Genomic DNA, 23,564 nt, shown 5'->3' with positions numbered 1-23,564 from the left:
TGTTAAGATTTTGTCTCGAGTAGTGGATCTAGAATATGTTCAAAACATTTTCAAGAAAAAGGCTTTACAGATATTCAAGATTTTCAACTTAATTTTATAATTGTATTCTGTTCGAAATGTTAATATTGTTATTCTTATTACCTATTAGTTTTTATTATAATAAATATTTATACATCTAAATATATATTATACCTATACCTAAGCATAAAATATTATTTATATGAAATATCGAAAACATATTATCTCAATACCTATTATAATATCGTAATTAATATAAGTAATATAAATTAATTACGTACACAATAAAGATAACCCAAAAACTTATGATAATTTTCATAATTTTTAATTTTTATTTGATATAACAAAAATTATAAATAAATAACCTAAACCACGTCGGCGATTCAGGTTTAAATGTATTGACAGCCGCCGCATCGTGTGATCTAGTGACGTCACGCATCTACCTCTCTTAGGCTCTATCGCCTCAGCAAATCAACATATAACAAATTTTAGTACAACTGTTAGTTATACTAATTAATTATATATCAATTGAAGTTTAAGTTCATTTTTTTTTTTTTTTTTTATGGTACTTTAATAATAAAGTAAATACATGTATGCTAGTATAAATTATAATTAATATCAGTCCATTTTTTTTTATTTTACAGTTTTTCTTATTACAAATATTATTATACTATATTACTAATTACTATAACTATATTACTAATCACATTACTTATTACTATAACAATTATTATTTACACAATTTTCCTTAAGCATAATTAAAATAACTAACACTAATATTTTATTATTTACAAATAAATATACTACTTAAAATTAATTTTTAATTTTAATTATTTTGACCATGAATAGCATTTTGAATAAACATATCAATGTCAAATGAGGCAACATTCACATCGATAAGTCTTTGGATGGTTAGTTCATGCAAAATCAGCTGCCTGAACGACATCATGTGGTCCTGAGTAAAGTTAAATACTGCGCCTCTAGTCAAATATTCGGCGAAGACACACAAAAACACACCACAATCCTTTCCATTATCTTGACCTGGACATTCACCCGGCAAACGTTTCCATCCAGTTTCGTTTGGAAGCGTTGAATTCAATTTATGCAAATGTTCTTCTTTTAAGTACTTCAATATTTTATCCATAAAGGTAGCTGGTTTTATCACATCCTTTAGGCTGTCGTAATAGAAAATTTGTTCTGTTTCCATATTGACATAAATGAGTGCCCAGTGGCGAAATCGCCCCTTATTACCAACAATGTTAATGGGTATTAGCAGTTTAGATTTGTTGAATATATTGACTTTTTTTGTCCAAGTTTTCACACCGTTAAAACCTGCTGTACAGTATTTGTTGAAAAAAAAAGTATCGAACGCATAGACTTCCGGATTCCTCCTCATTATCAGTTTTAGGTAACGATTAATAACTTCATCAGTGAGATAAAACTGCCTCTCAAGAATCACTAAAATCATAAAATATATTTGTTAGGTAAACAATAGAGTTTTTTTAATTTTATATTTGTTAAAACTAATGGCAGTAAGTAATAACATAAAAATAAGGTACCTAGGTAATATTTATAACTCTTGTGAGATCAGACTAATTTCTGATTTTTTATTCAAGTACTAAACAAACATGAGAATGAAGATTATGCCATGTAGTGACTTTTACTCAATAAACCAAGTCCCAGCTTTAAGATAATAAAAACATGAGGACAAAATGTGCAGATAACTGTTATGTAAAAGATCTGTTTTATACGCTTTAGAATGATTTCTATACATTGAGAACTGACCAAACGTTACCAAAAGGAAATTTGAGTTTTCCTATATAAAAGTACTCCTAACTGCTTACTAAACAGACCCCTAAACAATAGGTACTTAATAATCAGTTACATGTTTCATAGTTAAGTAACTTGGTTACAACTGACATTTCTAACTTATAACAATATTACATCATTTGCCAGTAACATTAAAATGTAACAACATAGTTTCAAATTTTGGACTGTAATTTTTTCTCACCTATAGCTTAATGAAACATAATGTTTTTATATTATATGCTTAACTAGCTGATCTCCATGTACTTAGTTGCCCCGTTAAAAATACCAGCTCTATATGATTCAAAATTGTTGTTTAATTTGTCGTTTAACATCAAGCATAGTCATGTTCAAAATTTACCATGACAAATTCCCGAGGATTTTCCCTATCTTAATATCCATTTAAGGTAATTAACACAATCATATAAAATACAGGACTAAAATTATATATTCAATCATAATATTTTATCCCATTTTTAGCTTTGTAAAGGTGATACAATTTTTAATTGTAACCTTATAACATTATTAATAATTATTTGTCCATGCATTTATAAATTGTATAACCAATAGCAACCATATAATAAACAAAAATATATTTAATATTATTATTATTATATTAATTATTAAATATATAAAAATCCCAAATTTGCAATAAAAAATTTAAGGGCCAATTATCAAGATAAAATATAGTCTGTAAATTCATGGGACTGTATAGCTTTCTGATGGTAAAAAATTTTTAAAGTCAGTTAGATAGATCAAGAGGTTAAATCATTCAAACAAACATTTTTTCTTCTTTATATTATTATAACCTTTTTAAACCTGGCAGAGTTCGAATTTAAAAAAAACTTTCTTAGTGAGAGCCTATATACTAAAACAACAAAACTGCTGTCTAAACTTCATACTGATACCTTCAGCAGAGCTGGATAGGCGATGATGAATCACTCAGCACAAGTAATTTTATATTTATTTATAGATGTCCTAGCTAAGAGGTTACCAATTAGATTTTTGGTGGACTAAATTAAGTTTTGGAATATTTATATTTTTATAATGTGAAATATTAAAAATCAAATAACTTTAGAACAACAGTTGGAAATTAGTGGACCACGGTCAAAATCTGGACTGTGAAAGCCAAACAACTAGACTGTTAGCGTACCTTACAATTTTTTTTTTTCATATAAGTATAACAAAAATATGAGGATTTGACAAAAACTTGTACTCTGGACATAAATTATTTATTATTTCAAATTTTTGGACTCCAATAAAAACTGTATTAAACAATATAGATATGAAAAAGAAAAGATATATTATAATATTTGTAAATATACAAATTCAAATAAACATGGTATAGTATTTTCAAGAAAAATTAAATCTTATAAAATCTATAACATTTATGTTTAAATTTATTTTAATCATTGATCATTATCTACTATAATTAAAAATGTACCAGAAAATGACAAGAATATTAACTAAGGCATCTAGGTGTATTTTATTGATATTTTTAACTTTAAAGTTTAAGTAAGTTATTACCATTATTAAACTGTTTATGGTTTTGTTTGTAGATTTTAAAACGATCATGACTTACTTAAAAATAATATTAAATAAATCCTCCAAGATGCTCAAAGATAATATAATTAATATTCTTATATTTAAAATTATAGAGTAAACACATTCTATAGTGAATGTAAAATCTGGTATGATGTATGTTTGTAAGACGAAAAAAACAAATGTCCATGTGGTGTCAAAACAGTTAATTTATGTTAAACAAAAATATCTTTTGTAAAACTTCATTAAAAATATTTTAATAACAAAAATAAACAAATTCTATATATAAAAATAATAAAATAAAAATTTTGTTTATCGTCCTCAATATTTAGTTAAGATTTGGAATTAAAAAGTTTATTAATATTATATTATAACATAAGAAGTAAATACAATTTTTATTTATTATTAAGCACTATAAATCAATGATGTCCAATGTTACACACAATTCACCAATTTTTTTAACTTATCAATGCTACATTCTACATTTTTTTTTTTTAATTAATTTGTATTTATACTATTCAATTCATCAGTATTCAGAAAGATTGAATAAAAATGATTAAAAACATTTTTGTCTAAATACACCCTAAGTAGCCTAAGTCTCACTCCATTTTACATGTATTTTTAATTAATTTTAAATTTCGTGTTATTTATTATATCCATATTACAGTAAAACCACGCCAAGATGGAATCACTTAGGACCGTCCAATATTTCTGTCTAAACGGAATTTCTGACTCGAAGAGGGGCTCACATTTGTTTTGTATTTGAATCGGCACCAAAGAAATTGTTTGTATTATCAGGGTTTTTGTCTTACCGAAGTTTTATTGTATTTTATTAGATAATACATAAACTTAAATTATTTATGTTTTTAGAGCCCACAAAATTTCAAACTTAATTTACACAATTTTTAATAGCCAAATGTCCTATTTTATCGAAATAATGGCAGTCATCGTGTCAGATGGGCATTGTTCATTTGTCTATTTTAAATTTTAATAGATTAAAAAAGGATAGGGAATTTGTGAATTTCGACTAGAAGAGAATCCACATGGACTAAAATAACTTATACCTCCAAACAAATTATAATTAAATAAAAATAAAACTAATTATACCTTGAGACATGATAATTCGTAGAAATTAAGGATTGGAGTAAGTAAGTTTTTGACTATACAACAGCAGCGACCTAAAAAAAAAATCAGTCAAAAGTTTTATAATACATGAAAAAAAGAAATTATTACAAATAACTTACAATTTTATTCCAGTAATGAACCACAATGTGTGAAATTGTTCTGACTGTTGTAACCAAGCATCAAATTTTCTGTGAACAATTTTTATAACTCAGTTTATTTTTTTATAAATATAAATATATTTTTTTCCGTTAAGTTAAAATGCTAGAGAATTCAATACAAGGATCATTATAAATAGACCATACTATAACCAAAAAATTTAAAAATTATAAGATCGTAGATTTTTCATAAAAATTTAAATATATTTTATGATTAAATTGACACAAAATTAAGTTATTCTGTTTTAACTATAAAAATATTATTTTATCGTTTAACCACTATTAAATTGCAATAACCACACTCTGTCTCTTATTATAATATAAGGGGTAGCCTCAGACGGCAACCGATTTTCCTTCGGTTTGGTCAGATAGCACCTAATAATAAAAATCTGTTTTCATTATCAGTTTTTATTTTCTACGATGAACAGCGTTGAAAAAATTGCTTCATCATGTATTCATGTTAATGTTAGGAAAATGAAAAATAATAAATAAATAGGATATTAAATTGATTAAGTGAAGCTCCTGTAAATGCGGCACTCAGATAGAAAAATAACTAACTAATTAACCGTTGTTAAAAAATATTTCAATAACTACCTGTTAACTACCTATTATACTATATAATGATTATAATGTTCCTTGATGTATTAATAATGCATTATTTTTAACTTATTTTCATTAACTTTTACTTGTCGATGGTCAAGCCTGGAGGTGATTATTGATACAGGTGTTAGATTATAATAAATGTATTGTAAATCGTAAATCGTAAATCGTCATCCGATAAAGTAACTGCAACTTTAGAAATTGTCCCAGAAATCATAGAATATAATAAAGATATAACCTGAAGTCCGAATCTCAGAGAAATAGGAAATATTTTTTAAAAGAAAAATTAGATACGCGTTTACAAATTTACCTTAGTTGCGATTATTGCAACACGTATTTTAAATTTTTAATATGATAATTTTTTTAGGCTGGTAGTGGATACAAATTTTTTTCTAATCGATTTTCGTAGTTTTATGTATTGCTATAATAGTAACGCTAATCGGTAATCGGAAAAAAAATCCACAGACTAAAATATTACTCACAACCTCATTCACAAATATTTTTTAAACGATAATTGGTATCTATAATTACCGCATTATTAATATTTAATTACAAATACGTATATTATATTATATTATACTATATTATTATATTATATCATTCAATAAATTAATATAGTTGTTAGAAAAACAAAGTTTATAGTTTTTATTAAAAAATTATATTTTTAAATATTTTTTATCCTTATAATTTTAACTTAAAGTATCTATAAAAAATACCGAGTACCTAGTACCTATGTCCCATAGAGTATTTTAAATTTTTTTTCAAACACTTATGAGAAACCTTGTTTTAAATTTGCAATACTTAGGTATAGAAATTGAAAATTTTTTGCAGTTTTAGAAAATGTTTGTAATTGTTGGTATTAATTATTTTTGTTTTCCGTTATAATTACATATAAAAATGTCAACAGTTTTTTGTCTAATATATAAAGTCATAATCATGACGTTTGATTTATAAATAGCTCTGAAATATTTAAAATATTTTGAAAATGTTATCATGCATTCATACATAGAAAACATCATATAAACATTTGTTGAAAATTTCAAAAAACTACAAACAATTATATTATTATATGTTTTTACTGCGAATAGGTGCCTACGTTGTTTGATAATTATTATCTATATTTTGTATTATTGACGCATTAATTATTCGAAATATTTTTATATGCTATGTTTTTACTGTGGGTAGGTATTAATTAACGTTTAAAAATATATGTTCAACCATTTTCATGAGGTTGTGAGTAATATTGCGGTCTGTGGATTTATTTTCCGGGGTCGTTCATCGGGGGATTTTTTTCCCACGATTCGGCTGATCAACAATAAATACAAAAATTTTTTTATTAAATTACCAACAAAGTGGTAGCATGCTACATTTCTACTAAATATGTTTGCGCAGTAGTATGATAGATATTCAAAAACAAATAATACATATTAGACACAACACTACATACAGGTAATAATTTGTAATTATAAAATTATTATATTATTATTATGACAGTTATCATTATTATTTTTGAAAATAATATTGTAACAATTTTGTAGTAATTTTTTTACATGAAAATTGCTACATAGGAGATTCGTTATTTTTCTTCTAGAGAAAAATATCTAGTAACATGCCATTTATATCCGGTCATTTTAAATATTTTCTTTCATTAAGTTGATGAGATAGTGCGAAAAAATGTTGGGGAAATTAAAGTTTTGAAAGTTAGGATATGCTTATAGAGATTTTTCGGTTACGCGTATGCATACTTGCATGGATTCTCTACCATTGCTATGCACTTAAGATGTCGAAAAATTCTTCAAGTGAGCAATGTAATTTTCTCTCGTCAATTCCTAAGTGTAGCTTATATAAATATCAAGTGATAAGGGTTTAAATTTATAAATAATAGGTAAATATGCTGATTATAACCAATGTTTTGAATTTACACGGAACGACTAGGTATTGATTGTCTGCATGTATCTATTTCTCATGGAAATTTATTGAAAGATCAAAATAAATTCGCCTTCTTGGAAACCACTGAACAAGAGCGTTTGTGCGCATGCGTAAAAATGAAAAATTGCAAAAGTGGGGGTTATCGTTGAGCTATCTGACTCGATTAGCGACGCGACGGCCGATCATACTTTTGTTTTATGTAATTTTTTGATAAGTATCGTTGCAACCGTATACTGCGTTATCGGGTCATTGACCACAACAAACTCGTAACTGGGTGGTAGGTTTTTTAATTTACAGTTTCTTTATTTCTTCTTTTGTGATTTATTTAAAATTAATGTAATTCATGATAAAGTAACAGTAACTTTAGAAATATAATAGCAAAAGACATTACCTTTGTTCAAAGAATAATGAAGAAAATATTTGGAGTCTAGACCTATGCAAACACACGAACACTTATGAAGAACATTTTCAAGAAGAGAACTTTGGTAAGTTTGCTGTGCTTGTGCGTGAAAAAGTGAAAAATTTGAAATTTGGAAAGGTTAGAATCCATAAAAATATAAAATAATAACTTCCTCATTTTTTTCTTCATCTGCATACTACTTAACGTTAGAATACATGTTTCAAAATTTAAATAAAAAACGCAATGTAGGAAATTTAAACGAAGCTGTACCGAATAATTCCAAAGTCTGAGTCAGATACTGATCAGTATAATATCGTGTACCACATGTGTAATTTATCGAACGCTTAATATTGAACAGATACATATAGTACCTAATCTATTTTACCATTTTTTTCATAGAAAATCCCGATTAAAACACGAAGATCTTAGTGTGCAACATACACTTCAAATGCGCATTATAATATTTCAATTTTACAACAATTGTTAGTTGTTACTATTACTCTATTTTAGTACAACCTCTTTGACTCAAGCATAGTATGACCCATCCTCTCCGGGTGTTATGATTAGTGTCATGTCTATGACTACAGTTCTACTCTAGCTTATGGCTACCATTTGTAACCATTTGCCAATGCGACACAATTAATACATGACGGAAATAGAATATCTGTGTTCTCTCGATCTGTTTTTTACGATATTCTAATTTTTAAATGAGTTATGCGTATGTAGAATATTAATATTTTAAAATTCTCATAAATCCACAATTTAAAAAAAAAATGGTCGGTCATCCCCACCAACGTGTGTCAAGAATATATCAAACGACTGACTACTTTTTGGTGTCTAGAAATCGATGATATTTATATGAATTATAATCTAATGCAGAGGTTTCCAAACAGTTTTTTCCTTGGCGACACATTATTATAAGCAGGGAAATTACATTGTAAATTAGCCGAGACGGTTGACTATGGCCAGATTGAAGGGACTCAAGGAAATTTTGTTACAACGTCACAACGACAATTGCTGTTGAACTCCGTTGGTTTAAAAAATTAAAGTGAATTTTCCTCTTATAAAATTTAAAGGTAAGATAATTGTCTGGTCAATGCCATTTGCTTTTTATTTTACTTACATTTTAGAGTGAGTTGTAAGTTTTTTAAAACTCTAATTGTTTGTTTATCTTAAGATACTCATAATAACTCGGTTACCATTGCATAGATAATAATCTAATTTTTAAATATTATAAGAGGCCAATTCACTCTAACAGAACTAAACGTGATCTGCTGACCATAACTGGAGTAAACAAGTGTGTAACGTCAGGTTGGTACACCCGTTCGATTTTATTTATCTGATCAAGTATCAAATGTTAATGTATACTGTTCTGTATTATTGGCCATTATAGTCGCGGACTCGCGATATATTTCACTCATTAAATATTGTCTAAAAATATGTTTTAAAATATTCTTAAGAAAATTCAAAAACGTGCACTTGAAAAAATAATTTATTACTCACAATATGCACGAATTATTTATGACCATTACGCAAGAGTCGAGTGGTTTATCAAATAAAATCGAAATTAAGAATTGCTCAATACATATTATTATGTTATTGAATCAATAATCAGTAATTCTCAAAAAGTATCCAAATGAGAAAACCCTATTTGCACAAAGAGTGGGATCTGACACGGTTATTTTTTGTCTTTGTATAACACAGGCGAGAAATAGGATTTTAGAAACCCTGCATCATTATGGCCTATTTGCAATTGGTCAATAATATGTACAATAATTATTTTAAATGAGTGCTTAATTGTGTTTGATATTCCCGCCTATTGAATGAACAAGTTGGTTTAATATTTAAAATTTAATTACTAAGTTAGACAGTTGTAATAGGATTTTGGATTATATTTTTATCATTTAAAAACATAGATTTTTTTTTATGTTAAAGAATGATTTCAGTATCTATGGCTTCAGTATCTAAGTGATTATCACTTACTTAACTAATTAAAATATTATCAACGGATATTTAATTAACATAATATCTAATGGATTAATGTTAAGTTAATAGTTGGTATTTGTTAAGTTTATTTTAAACTTAAATTTATATTTTAAAAATTAATTGAAAAAAACATCTAACTTGCTCAGCTTTGGCTACAATAGATAAATCATAATGAATATACAATATACAATGTACAAATTTTATTAAATCAATGACAAATTAATAAAATTTAAAATGTCGATTTAAAATTAGAAATTTAATTTTTTAGTATATGTACGGGTTTTTATTAAGTCCTACATGGAGCCTTACATGTCACTTTCTTAAATAAAGATGATACAATCAAATATGTTTGTTGTCTAATGTTTTACAAAAAAAATCAATATATTATTGTTATACTGTATTATCTAAATTTGATTATTTTTAATGTGCTATCAATATACATCATTTATCAGGTAAACAATACAATAATGATAATTATCAAATGACCATAATTATATTATAAAAATAAGAAAAAAGGATAAATAAGAACCAATAGCTAAACGGATACATATCGAACAGAGGGTTGGTAAAAATATAATTATTTATATCACAATAAAACAATTAGAAATGATTTCTGAAATTTTCTCTCCACGTATATTGTAATGCGCTTTAGGCAATAATACATATATTATTAATCGAAAAAGAAAAAAATTATAAGGCAAAAACAGCTGTAAAAACTTGTAGCAAGTTAATTAATATTATAAGAAAAAAATGAACTGTTTGTAAATAACATTATTACTTTAGAATTTAAAATTTTCACATTAGACAAATTACTATATCAAATTCAAACATCAATAATAATTGATATCATACATTATACAGTGCGGTATGAAACTATGAAGAAAAAATAATTAGTTTAGAAAATTTACCACTCGAGTGCTAGTAATTCTTATTAACCAGTAACCACACTATGGTTTTAACCACGGACAAAGAAATTATATATTATAATAGAGAATAGAATGAACAGATTTAAAATAAAATGGTCGGCGGACTTCTAGCGCCTCCAGTGGTTATAATTGGCGTTTATTTCGTAAACTTTCTAATATCTTTGTATTGCCCATGTCCTTTTGATGACTCGTGGTTGTTTAAATTTAATAATATATTATGTATAAATTATTTGTTATAAATCTGTGATAAGGCAACTTAAATGATTGTGTCACTGATCCTAGGAATAAGCTGATGAGAGATCGTGATGGAAACGTGATCGCGCACCAATCAGCTTTAAGTTACAAAAGTGTTATGCCACGTCATCAGTGTTCGAGCTGACACAGTATTGCCCAAATCGGCATTTCGACTAGAGGTTTTACTATTTTAACATAATTTTTACCAATTTTAATCTAATAAATTAATTCATGAAATTTGAATTCTGTATAGTCGAACAAAAAGTTCCCTTCAACAGTCAATCAACAAACACAAGTCACAGAATGATATATTTGGAGTGCATTGATTAAGTTACTCCAAATAGGAAATGGATTTTTAAAACATGTGGTAAGTGAACCAATTATACAAATATAGTATTTAGCAGTAGAATTAAATAATAATATCACTGAGGTAAAATTAAATCTGAGGCCAGTGTGCAAAATGTATTTGTGGTCTCAAATTAATAAAATAATTTGTATGTTCTAAGTGAAGGGTTCATTCTAAGATTAGTGTATTGGTTTTACAAATATGATGGGTTTGTGTGTATGATTAATACCTACATAATGTTTTCAACTTTGAGGGTGGTTTCTAGACAGAAAATTGGATTTTGTTGGTACTTTTCAGAGTAACACTTAAAATTTTTCAAGTATAGAAAATATTTAATCTAAAATTAGATGTAACTGAATAGCAAACAATAACAAATACTTTAAACGACTTTTTCCTCCTAAAATGTAGAAAAAAAAATGTCTGAAAATTGTGAACCCGTCATGGATCACTGCAAACTTCTCACCATTGGTATTGACTGAGCGTCGTCTTCACCCCATTATTTTTTGTAATGTAAATTTTTAATTATCAGAACAGCTGCTTACATTTTTTTTTGTTAACAAAGGACATTTTTAGTTTATAATTTCAAGTGAATTGATCTGTTATAAAAATTAAAAGCAAGTTTATTATCTAGGGCATCTCATGGGCTTTTTATTATATTTTAAATTTAAAACGAGTTATTAAAATTGTAAATCGTTTGTATATATCAAAAACTCATAACTCACATTAAAATTAAAATATATTAAAAAGCCCATAGCATTTGCTATGCTACACACTTGACAACATGAGAGTGTGGAGTCCTCTTAAAAACAAAATTTTTTTTTACAATTCACACATTTTAAGACAAACTCACAGGTAAAATAACAAGTTCTCTTATTTTGTAATTAATTATTATTTTATGTTTACTATGAATTGTAATTATAAATAGTTGACAATTTCACCAAGAGTTATATTTTATCATTTCATATACAATATACAATTTTCAAAATTTCTTATCTCATCGAAATATTTTCAATTTTTTTTTTTAGTTTTATTCTAATCAATATATTTATTTTTTCATGGATCGGATAATGTTTATAATTTTAATACAAAATTCCTTATAAATTTTGTTTCTAAGAGTAAAACTATAAAAGATACATGGGAATAATTGTTTTTAATCCTTTCAAATTTAACCCGTCATTGGTATCGTGGTGAGCGCAGCGCTCACCTCGTTAGTATTTTAAAAACTATTTTTTTTATTGTTTACTTGATTCATTTATTACTATTTCAACCTTCAATCAATGTGTGTCCAAATATACTTTTGTAAATATTATAATTTTATAAATATTTCTTGATAAGATATCAGCGTTTGCAATGTTAGCATTATAATTTATTCTGTGGCATTATCCATAATGTGAAAGTTATACTCACCCATTAGTATCAACGTAATATTTTTTTTTTAAAATGAACAATGAATAATAATTATTGTATTATTATAATATTATGTATAAAAAATGATAAAACATGATTTAAAAAAATATTTATCGAAAGACCTATGTTTATGAGAAACGTCTTAACGTATTGTAGTTTTTAATTTTTTTAGGCTAAAATATTTATAATTTAGAAAAATTGCATATTTTTAATAAAAAAAAATAAGAACATAAATAATTTGGTGTTGGTTTCAATTTTCAATTTTGATTATTTCATGAATAATGATTAAAAAACGAGGTGAGCGCGGCGCTCACTTGATACCAATGGCGGGACGTTGCATAACGATACCAATGACGGGTTAAATATTGTCACTAAAAGTTGAATGTAATTTTGCTGTTCAAAATTTATAAAATATTAAATTTTTATAGCTAAGATTACAAAATTTCATACAAGGTTTCTCATAATCAGCAAATACTGTAACAAAAAAACCTTAAATATAATCTTTATGTATAAACAGTATTTTAATTTTTTAGACATTGAGATAAATTTGCAAGAAATTAAAATCTTAAGGATTAAAGTTATTTTGTTTTAGGTTATTTAAAAAATCATTTGTGGGTACTTGGAACTTAAAATTAATGTATGAAATTTTTTTATCAATATAGGGAACATTTTTTTTTTTTTGGAGACAAAATGTTGAACATTACATCTCAGATGCTTTAAGATAAATTAATTAGGCTTTAATATGAATGACTAGCATAAATACCAAAATAATGTTCACTTATTATCCCTCATATAATCTTAATAATGTCGATATTGTTATAGATTTTATCATAATATTTATAAAACATAACCCATATTATATTATAAGAATGGTCTTTCTATGTTAAACAGCAGATGCAAAGGAAAAATGTAGTCTTTAATTATAAAAGTACTGTAATTTATAACACCTAATTAATAAATTGTCTGTTATATAAATTAATAAAAACTGAATGTTGTTTAATTTTAGCACCAAAATCAGACATATAATAAATATAATAAATATAAATATTTATAAGCTAGATTTATAATATAGTTAAGAATTTATGTATAAGTAATTATATATGAATTTTACTTCATTGTAAATGTCAAGTTTTCATAGTTTATACCAGTAGCGCTGATCACCTAATTTATCTATGACATAGCAATAGGTCACATACTCATAGTACATTTTTTAGATAGGAGTGGGGGGCTACTGTAAGACACTGCATCCAGAATACAAACTTAATATAAACTTAAAAATATATGATTTTTACACATTAAATAACTTAATTTAAGATGCTATGATTTGCATCTGATACTTAAATTATAAAAACGGGACAATAATGATGGGGGCGACTCTTGATGTACGATCTCGTATTGTATTGTATGCAATTCGCCGCCGTTAATTCTACTAAAAAAATTTTTAAGGTTATATGTAATAGTATAATGTATACATACAGTATTAAAAATATTTAAATTAAATAGTGTTTACTTTGTAGATTTATAAAATAATGACACTTTTAGAGTTAACCGTATTATTAATATTAACACAAATATTAAATCAACGTTTTCATTTTGTTATCCGACAAATTACGTCTACAAAATAAGATTGAGTGTTTCCATTGCAATAATAAAAGAATAGGTATGCCACAAATATCAAATAATTTCATAAAACATACAAAAAATGTTTGATTTACAGACATCAGAGCATTTAATTATAAAACTAACATACTATTTAATCATATTAAGCATCCCGAATTCATAAAATCTATCAACCAACTAAGATTTAGTTACAAATAACTTAAAATCTATAATATTGCATATATTTTGTATAAATATTTAGTTTCTAACACCCAAATGTGTATAGTACATAATATTTCAGATAAACCGACTGTTCACAAAGTTTATTGTATGGATACATATTTTGAACTTATTCTAAGATTATATTAATATTTTAAACGTATAAGTGCATACATATTTTTTTAAAGCTTACACATACAGCGATATTATTAGATATGAGTGCAGTGAAAAATCTTAAACTTATAAAAATAAACTAATACACTATATGGAAGATAATAGAAAAAAGTGAAATATTTAACAAATATTTTAGAAATAATTATAAAATAAAAGCCTAACATATATTGTAAAAATATTATTCTTATTATCTGATTTGCGTTGAAACACTTCTCTGATTGTCTACACTATAAAGGAAATTAGCATATTTTAAGTTTAGTGCTGCAAGTGCAGTTTAACCCTGCAGCTATTGACTCTACTAATAATAATCATAAAAATAATAAATATAAAGAAATGAAAAGAATTGCTGAAGACAAGTCAAAAAAAAAAAAAAAAAAAAATTAACCTCATTAGATTAAATAAAAAGATTCTTGCATTTTGAATGTTGCTATTGATGTCCGGAAAGAATTTTTAGATTTTTTATCAAAAATTGGGATAGAAAACTTAATGAAGATAAGACTGTCAAGGCTGTTACACCAGATTTTTTGAAAAACAATTAAATCCTAAGTATAATGGATCTCAATCATCAGAAAAAGAATCTGATTTAATGTTTCAGTATCTCTACTATTTAAAGTCAAACAAGGTTGAGCACATTCAAAATAATTTTGAACCCTAGTTTGTTCATACAATGCATAAAATATATTTTTAATTTTAATTATATTTAAAACTTATGTTATGTAATTTTACAAATTCATATAATGATGCATCACCTATTCATAGCAAAAAAGTTATCCTATTTTTTTTAAACTCAAGTTATATGTGTAGTGATTTGAATATGATTATGTGATAATGATTTGTATAACCTTAAAATATTGTAACATATAAAAATTTAGTTAATCCTTTTAAGGAAACGTCTGCGTAATGCTGTATACCAAAATACAACAATATGGAAACTTATAATTGACTTATCAGTTTAAGTTATTTTTATTTTTTCAATATTTAAATAGCCAGTTATATATGGTTGAAAAAAAAATTTAATTTTAATGCAATATTAATGCATCATCAAATTCTTATTATATATTTAAGTAATTTTGATTTGATTAAAAATAAAAATGATAATAATTTATTTAAAATATATATATATACCTATATAGTATATATAGCCTCGAATTAAAGACTAAATGTTAATATGTATGTAAGTACTACTTTTGTACATATTTTCTGAATAATACCAGTGAAATTTTTCTATAATTGCGTTCATCTTGTAATTTTTGTTTTTGTAATTAAATTTAATAATTATGTTTATTAATATAGATAAAAACTTTTAATTAAAAAAAAAATAATTAAGATTATGAAAACAAAAAAATAAAAAAAGTCAAGTTAAAGAATGAGAACTTACATAACATTAACTTTTTAACATGTTTGTATATTTTTTAAAAATGATATAAGGTATTATTATTATAAAAAGTATTTAAATAAAAAATGAATATAGATATGTAGCATCAAATTTTAAAAGTTAACTACTTTTCTTGATTTTTGTCGCTGCGATGTCATCACTAATATCATAATATCACCAACTGTCCAGCATGTTACAGTCAACTGATAAAAATCGTAATCTTATGATTTACTTTAGGTATGAATGTTAGTAACCAGTAACAAGATCAGAACAGTGATAACATGATAAGCAAAAACACAGCTTTCAGTGTTTCGTTTTAAATTCACAATACTTATTTATAGTTGTCACATAATAAACAATTTTTATGAGTTTTATTTAAATTTTACTACTTTTTAATAATAATTATATACACTAAAATAATGTATACATTTGTGAATTTTTTTAATTAAAATATAATTTTTAACGCATAAAACATATTAATAAAAAAAAATATTGTTTTTAATGTTTTATAAGTACAAAGTTTTGAATTAAATATGAGTTTGTAACATGTTTTAAATGTCTGATTAAAACCAATTCATTTTAACATAACAATCTTACTCTTAGGTATATGAGACAAAGTATGGTATATATTTCAGGTCTTTCAAGACCTGAAGAAATCATTTTTGCAAATCAATAGATAAAATTGTTTTTGAAGCGCATATTTTTTTAGAATACTTGGCCGCTTACCTTCCAATTTGCACCTAAATTCTCTCCACACAACCTACAAAGTAGTTCTTACTGTTTAACTACAGTAGACAAGAACTGTTGGTATGGATGGATGCAAGATTCAATTTATGTCTGGAAGCCAATCGACACTGATGAATTGCAAACAGATTTCTGATGCACCGAATCTAGAACCGAGAGAAAATCATTAGAAATATGTTCAACCTTTTCATGGCAAATATTAGGTATTCAAATAATAATTCATCGTCATTGCCGAAGTCGATGCCACAGAAGTCTACTCGGACAACTAGCATTTTGGTCGGCGTCACATCGCACGTACAAGAAAACATTTCTCAGGAACTCGTGTCTCGATGGGGTGGTGGGGGTTGTCTCGAAAAATATTTTAATCGACACTGCCGAAACGTATAGCGCAAAGCTATAATACTTTCGGACAAAACGTTATCGTCAACATGGACATCGGATTGAACGCGTTTCAGACGATGGCGTATGCCGGCCGCACTTTTGGCGTAGGAACTTATAGCACGACATACGCCATAACAATCGTCGGTCGGGCAAGAGGTACACGCCATGTTTTCAGATGTATAAAAATCATGAAAATATGGTGTTTTTCAGATTGAACGCGGTTAATACGGAGATTTACGGACGTTTCAAGCCGATTCGTTAAGACGAGCGGTGACGCTGACCACCCCTAACGACTCGGACGCGGACGCAGCGTCCATGTTGTTGCGGACCGACAATGATAAATTGATGAACATAACAACGACAAATGAACGTCGTACGACCGTGAGAGTTACAGCATCCCGTGCCGTTGTTTATACTTACGTACCAAAAAATAGGCGATCCTCAGACTGCTGTTCTCAAGGCGAGTGGGTCACAAATATAAAAAAATTCCGATTACCGTTCACGGACGACGTGTTTACAGCGCTGACGGGAATCGAAATGGCGTCAGTAATGTGTAAACAACTGGTCCTCGGACGTCGCAGCGGCACTGGCCTCAGTCCGACAGTGTGGCATGCTGTTTCGGAGCTTCCCATTGGTCGACGAGTGACGTTCCGTTTGTATCGAACGTTACGAGTGAAACGCATCGGAACAACCCTATGGAGGTAAACGTAGTACGAGTGGAGGTTGTACAATATTGTAATACACGATGTATTGATATACCGTCGACAATCTGCAGTAGTTTGCTGCGTTCACAGAGTTTTCTCGACGGTTGTTCTGCAAATAATTGAACTAGAACATCGTCAAAAGTGTCCCTATAAAATTGTTCTACACTTGCAAGTTACAATAACGCCATCCACCTGTGACGAAACTAGAACTTAGATAATTACATTTTTAATGGGTGATATGAGCAACAAGTAGAACACACGTACATACTAACATGTCTAAATACACGGATAATTTAAATTTACGAAAATTGTATTTTGCTTTGAAAGTCGAATTCAAATTCACATTATTATAATGCAATATAACACAGATTTGTCACACTCTCGAAAATATTATTCTCCGAATAATTTCTGTGATATGTGTTTTTACTCAAAGATTTCCTAGATACTCAAGAATCGGTTTTAAGTGAAACGGTTTAATCCATGTTGCGCATGATCCTGAGAATGAAAACAAATATTGCTCTGAAATACTCTATAAATACCTTTCTAGTACCTACTTCAGAAATAAAATTAGGTATTAAAAAAAAAAAAAAAAAAAACATTCAACGCAGAAAAAAATTATTTTTACACTTGCTCAAATATTTAACAACACTAACTAGCTATATATGTATCACCGTGGGCTAGAAGGAATTTGTTGTTTTATTAAGGATTACAGTAATTTAAGGCATTTAAAATCGCATAGATATTGTTATAATTTATAATATTTGATACAATTTTAAAAATAACTAAATTATTGGAAACGAACGGAATAACCGGTGCGATCGGCAATATAGTAACTGAAATGTACTGTTTGTTTTCGTTAGCATATTCATTATTCAATACAATTTAGTTTATTTTCTTTTTATATAAAATATGCTTGTAAATAGCACTTAAAACACAAAATTAACAAAATAAAATATCGTATGTGACATTAGGGAAGTTTGAAACTATTTTGTGGTTGTGGTGTATCATTTATTAGTTTTAATTTGTGAAAAAAGAACATTAAAATTATTCTATATAGATAAGTAACTAACTATATCGTAAGAAGACTAGAACTATGTAGGAACCTACATGATAAATAATAATATTATATCTTAAACATATAAATATATAATTAGTCAGAGATGTTTCTGGCATGGAATGTAATGCTACTTTAAATAATGAAAGCACATCAATAATAATAATGTAATTTATAAATCATGAACAATAGTTTGACACACATAGTGGTAGCACATAACCATCCATAACACTATGGGTGTTGATTTCAAATTTATAAAAAAATTATAAATCAGGCTCCAAATATTACGCGAACAAATTTATAATTCCGCTTTATGTGTATAAGACAGACGTACCCAACTAGAGTACCACGAACTTTAATCAGGGTTCCGTGTAATTATTTTAAATACCTATATTCTTAATTAAAAATATATATGGTTATTTTTCAATCTAATAATTTGTTTCATACAATATACTATGGATATGCTAATGCTACATATGTCTATTGTCATCTATACGTCTTATTACTTTTGTTTATACTTATATGGCACTTATCACTCATGCACAGCTAAATAAAACTAAGTAGACTATAGGATATCTCGGATTTTTAGAAAATGACTAAAAGTGCCGTGAGCCAAAAAGGAAGGGACACTCTAGTTTTTAATTCAAAGAGAAAATTGATAGTATTGGACACGGGCACTATTCTTGTAATAGCCCAAGTAGTCATATAATATGTAATGCTTCTAATTTAAACTTCAGTGATTTTTTTCTACAGGTAAGCGGTAAGTACTAGAATCAAGTTGGAGCATTCCAAAAATCAACATGGAAAATTCCCAGTAATTTTCAAAAGCAACAACGAGGATACCAAAGAAAGAAAATTAAGAAAAATCTGGAGTTTTGAAGCAAAATTAGTTTTCGAAAAAATGGAGTTTTTCTGTTCTAACTTGACATACTCATCAAAAACACGATGATAAAATTGTAAATTATTTTGTTTTAAAAAGTCCTGTTAATATCTACCTCAAAATTTAATACAAACCTAAAAAGGATTTCCTTCTTTAAAAAAAAAAGGAATACAGTTCATCACTAAAAAATCAAATTAATTTTTCATGAGCATTTGTACTCATGGACGACGATTGAGACTTATTAGCACTGATGTAAATCCGCTTTAAGGTCGCCACAACACACCGTAACGCTGGAGGGAAAATTATTTTGCGTCACGGTGGAGGTAAATGTCCGACCGTGTTTTACAGTTACCTCCAACGCTACCACTCAGCAGTGTGTCCACCTTAGGCGTTCCAAATGAAGTTACATCCAAGACATTACGACTTAAAAAATAACGTTATTACTAAGCATCGAGCTGGAGGTAGGCGTCAGCCGCGTAATTTAGAGGGGATGAGTGTGATAGATCCTACAAAATTTTTATTTTACTGCTAACTTTTTACATTTGGTGGGTTAGATTCCTAATTACGCTATTGGTAGGCACAAATCGTAGGTATATGATTTATCTTCTTGGAAATCTTGATGCTTGTCCAGTTTAATTAGCATTCGGTGCTTATTGAACAGAACATTATCTAAACTTACAACCATAGGGCATAGAGAATTGTGTCTGATAAATGACAGTTGGAATGAGATATAAAGATGTGGGTTATAAATTTAAATACAATTGTTGTTTTTTTATTTATTGTACATTGGTACTTTGTACTTATCTAGAAGCTGTAAAATATACAGAGTACAGTTATAGGGTACCTACCTTCATTTGTTAGGCAATATTTTAATTATTTTATATAATATTTTTAGTACTTTTACCTACCTGAAACAGGTACCTAACCAGCAAGTTAGAATAGCTGTATTGAAAATTTTAAAATATATTACTATATATATTACTCGTAATTATTATTTTTTAACTGAAATAGTGAATAAAATATTTACAGGTAGTTATTGTAGCTGCTGACTGCTGAGTACTTCAGAATTTAAAACTACCAGTCAAGAAGCAATCCTTACAATGATAAACAGAAAAAAAATTAAGCTATGAAATTAAAAACCAATTTCTTATGTTTTGTTATTGGTTTATTACCTATGTATATCTTATTTTATCAGAAGATAGATTTAATTTCAGTATCACAAATTTAGATTCATAATTAAATTAACCAAATGTTTTGGTTGGGTATATTCATACTTATTAAAATGTTGGTTTTAACTAAAAATTTGTTAAGTTTGACGAAGTAAACAAAAAAAAAAAAAATTGACCAGTCAATTAAAGTAAAAATAATTTTTTTAATATATATATAATATATATATACAGGGTGATTTTTTTATCGAAGAACACTCATTATTTAAAAAAGTATGAGTGTTCTTCGATAAAAAAATCACCCTGTATATTATATATAATATATTATAATATAATAATTTATATATATAAAATATAAATTATTTATTCCAATAATTCTGTTGAAAAAAAAATCTATTAAGAAAATTGAATTTAATAGAATAATATATATTTTATTAATATAAGGTTTGAATGTTATTGCATTTGAAGCTTCTCTTCTACTGTTAGAATTTAATGATAGGAAGTCTTAAATGCGTTTATGTAAGTACAAATTAAATCTGGAATTTTTAAATTTTATTGCAATTTTGTTGATATACTCATTTAGAAAATTCAGATAACTATTTTTAATTTTGTACACATTATTTTAATTTGGTAGGTACTATCAGTGGATTTAAATTGAAGGCGAAAATTTAAAACAAATACTTATAGCCCAATTTATTTAATTATATTAATTCAGGTATGAATTTACATTATTAAAATAAAAATAAAAATATCTGTTATTTGTACAGAATTTAAATACTATTATTTTAAGAAAAATAATGATGAAAATAATTAAATATATATAACTATTTGACTATACAATTTATCATTAGATATTTATTTAATGTACCAACTGTAAATTGCTATTTAAAAAAAAATCATACAGTTGGTTATATAATATAATGTAATTAAATTGCATACATATTGAGCTCTTTATCCTCACGGAGTACTTTATAATATTCATAATTTCATAACATTTTTTTTTTTTTTTTTGATTATTATTAATTAAGGCATTCCTTGCTAGATTAGATAGTTATCTAAGCCTACTGATATATACAAATTTTTACAGTTTTTTTTTAAACAATATTTCTCTCATACATAATTGTGATATAATAATTAAATATAAAATATTAAGTAGTAGGTTTAAGCTAGTAATTTTCTGGCATGATGCATTCTATATTGCAGGAATTAGTGGTAGATGTCATTTTCTGCGTTCAAGTGGTCTTCCTCACTTGAGAAGACTAATTTTTGGAGGGCTTTTGTGTAAGTTATAGTGAGCAGCACCATTTGAGTTCGTAAGTGAGTGAAAGAATCTGTTTGCTATATGGTTTATGTGCTCATCGATAGTATAGGGATTTTCAAGTCATTATGCAAGGCTTTGTTGTGTACAAACCAGAGAGCATCTGTTATTATGGGGAGTATTTTGTTTTGATAAATTTGAATTTTATTTAAGTGGCTTTTAGCACAACTGCTCCATATTGGACTTACGTATTAAATTAAAGGTCTCAGTACATGCTTATATAATATAATAAGTGAACATTTTTACTAATAGTTGATTTTCTATTTAAAATTGGAAAATGAATCCCTAGTCGTTGGTATGCTTGCTGGAGTTTAGCCGATAGATGAGGCCAACAGTTAAGTTTTTTATAGAGGATAACGCCTAAGTATTTAACCAAAAATTTCCATTCTATTGGCTCGTTGTCGAACTTAACTGGTTGAGGTGTTTGTGTTCTAAGTAGGAAAAATCATAACATTAAGACATCCATGCCAATGGTATTTAGTGTTTATGAGTCCCATAAGCATTATTAAATCAAATATATAATAATTCCATCATTCCATTACATAACTAAAGATGAATAAAATCATGTTTAACATAACAAATGTTGCACATATTATTATTATATTAAGGTTAAAGTTTAAAATTTGCAAAGCAAGAATTTAAATTTATTTTTAAAAATATATTAATGAACAGCTTATAATTTTAGATTCTGAGCGGAGCGATGAATGTATTGATTTTACCATGATGTGTGTTTTTTTTTTTTTTGTGTCTGTCATCACGTTTTGGGGCAGTAAAAATGCTTCGATTTTTGACTTCAGTACCCCGTTCGATCAGAAAGTGAATCTAGTTGGTACTTTGGGGGGTCAAAAGTAAAAAATTCTTAATACTTTTCTAAATAATTGAGAAAAACAAACTAAAAATTAAGGGAAAAACGGGAAATTTTACGCACACTCATTTTTCGACAAAATCGATTTTGGTTTTTGATGTAACTTTAAAACAAATGACCATAGATACATGAAATTTTCACCTAATGTTTATATAAGTATATTCTATCCACCATGCAATTTTCAAATAATTTCGACTTAAGTTGAACTATTTATAGGCATATGAAATTTTCGATCATTATTAGTTTTTTTTAAATTAATATCGATAAAAATTTATTTGTTAGGCAGAAAAGCTTGAAAATTTAATACAAGGCTCTTAACATATTGTTACAATAGCAGTTGAAAAATAAAAGAAATTCATAGTCACAATTTTTTTTTATAAGCATTCAAAGTTTGAATTTTGACAAAATACGTAAAAATCACGAAAATTCACAAATTATTTTAAGCTAGAAATTCATAAAAAATTTTCTTTTTAAATCTAAGATTTAAAAATGTAATACAAGATTCCTTACAAGTTTTTCAATCTTTATCACAAATAAAAATTCCACCGGAAATTCAAATTAAATTTTTATGAGCATTTGAAATTTAAATTTTTAGAACATTGGATTTTCAC

The 23,564-nt window shown here is 26.8% G+C and overlaps 2 protein-coding genes across 8 annotated transcripts; one reads left to right on the top strand and one right to left on the bottom strand.

Annotated features, from left to right (window-relative positions):
• Nucleotides 1–327: 327 nt before the first annotated feature.
• LOC149061292 (sentrin-specific protease 1-like) lies at nt 328–17,529 on the bottom strand. 2 transcript variants are annotated; one of them, XM_089216698.1, is made up of 4 exons: nt 16,568–16,707; nt 4,611–4,679; nt 4,474–4,544; nt 328–1,476 (listed from the first exon to the last, which is right to left on the bottom strand). In XM_089216698.1, exons 3-4 carry the CDS (start codon nt 4,481–4,483, stop codon nt 845–847), a joined length of 642 nt encoding a protein of 213 aa, XP_089072824.1. In that variant the 5' UTR covers nt 4,484–4,544; nt 4,611–4,679; nt 16,568–16,707; the 3' UTR covers nt 328–844. The 2 variants fall into 2 exon arrangements, 1 of the variants encoding a protein (XP_089072824.1); XR_016189581.1 differs by lacking the exons at nt 328–1,476; nt 4,474–4,544; nt 4,611–4,679 and adding exons at nt 13,434–13,903; nt 17,387–17,529 and having other exon boundaries at nt 16,568–16,731.
• LOC149061291 (uncharacterized) lies at nt 7,368–20,754 on the top strand. Of its 6 annotated transcripts, none has more exons than XR_016189587.1 (5): nt 7,368–7,660; nt 10,770–10,900; nt 10,975–11,088; nt 19,462–20,065; nt 20,266–20,592. XR_016189587.1 is itself a non-coding variant. In XM_089216703.1 (2 exons), exons 1-2 carry the CDS (start codon nt 17,282–17,284, stop codon nt 19,479–19,481), a joined length of 390 nt encoding a protein of 129 aa, XP_089072829.1. In that variant the 3' UTR covers nt 19,482–20,592. The 6 variants fall into 6 exon arrangements, 1 of the variants encoding a protein (XP_089072829.1); XR_016189586.1 differs by having other exon boundaries at nt 7,372–7,660; nt 19,478–20,065; XR_016189584.1 differs by lacking the exons at nt 7,368–7,660; nt 10,770–10,900; nt 10,975–11,088 and adding exons at nt 17,282–17,667; nt 20,634–20,754 and having other exon boundaries at nt 19,478–20,065; nt 20,266–20,342.
• The last annotated feature ends 2,810 nt before the right edge of the window (nt 20,755–23,564 follow it).

The sequence above is a fragment of the Diuraphis noxia genome, unplaced genomic scaffold (assembly GCF_037042655.1).
Source record: "Diuraphis noxia isolate RWA-SAM2 unplaced genomic scaffold, SU_Dnox_SAM2 contig0001, whole genome shotgun sequence".
NCBI classification, from domain to species: Eukaryota; Metazoa; Arthropoda; class Insecta; order Hemiptera; family Aphididae; genus Diuraphis; species Diuraphis noxia.
The sequence above is the reverse complement of the archived record's forward strand: the minus strand, read 5'-3'. Positions and strand labels throughout refer to the sequence as shown.

Coding starts and splice junctions, on each gene's coding strand:
- LOC149061291 (XM_089216703.1), top strand. CDS start 17,282: ATGTTGTTGCGGACCGACAATGATAAATTGATGAACATAACAACGACA.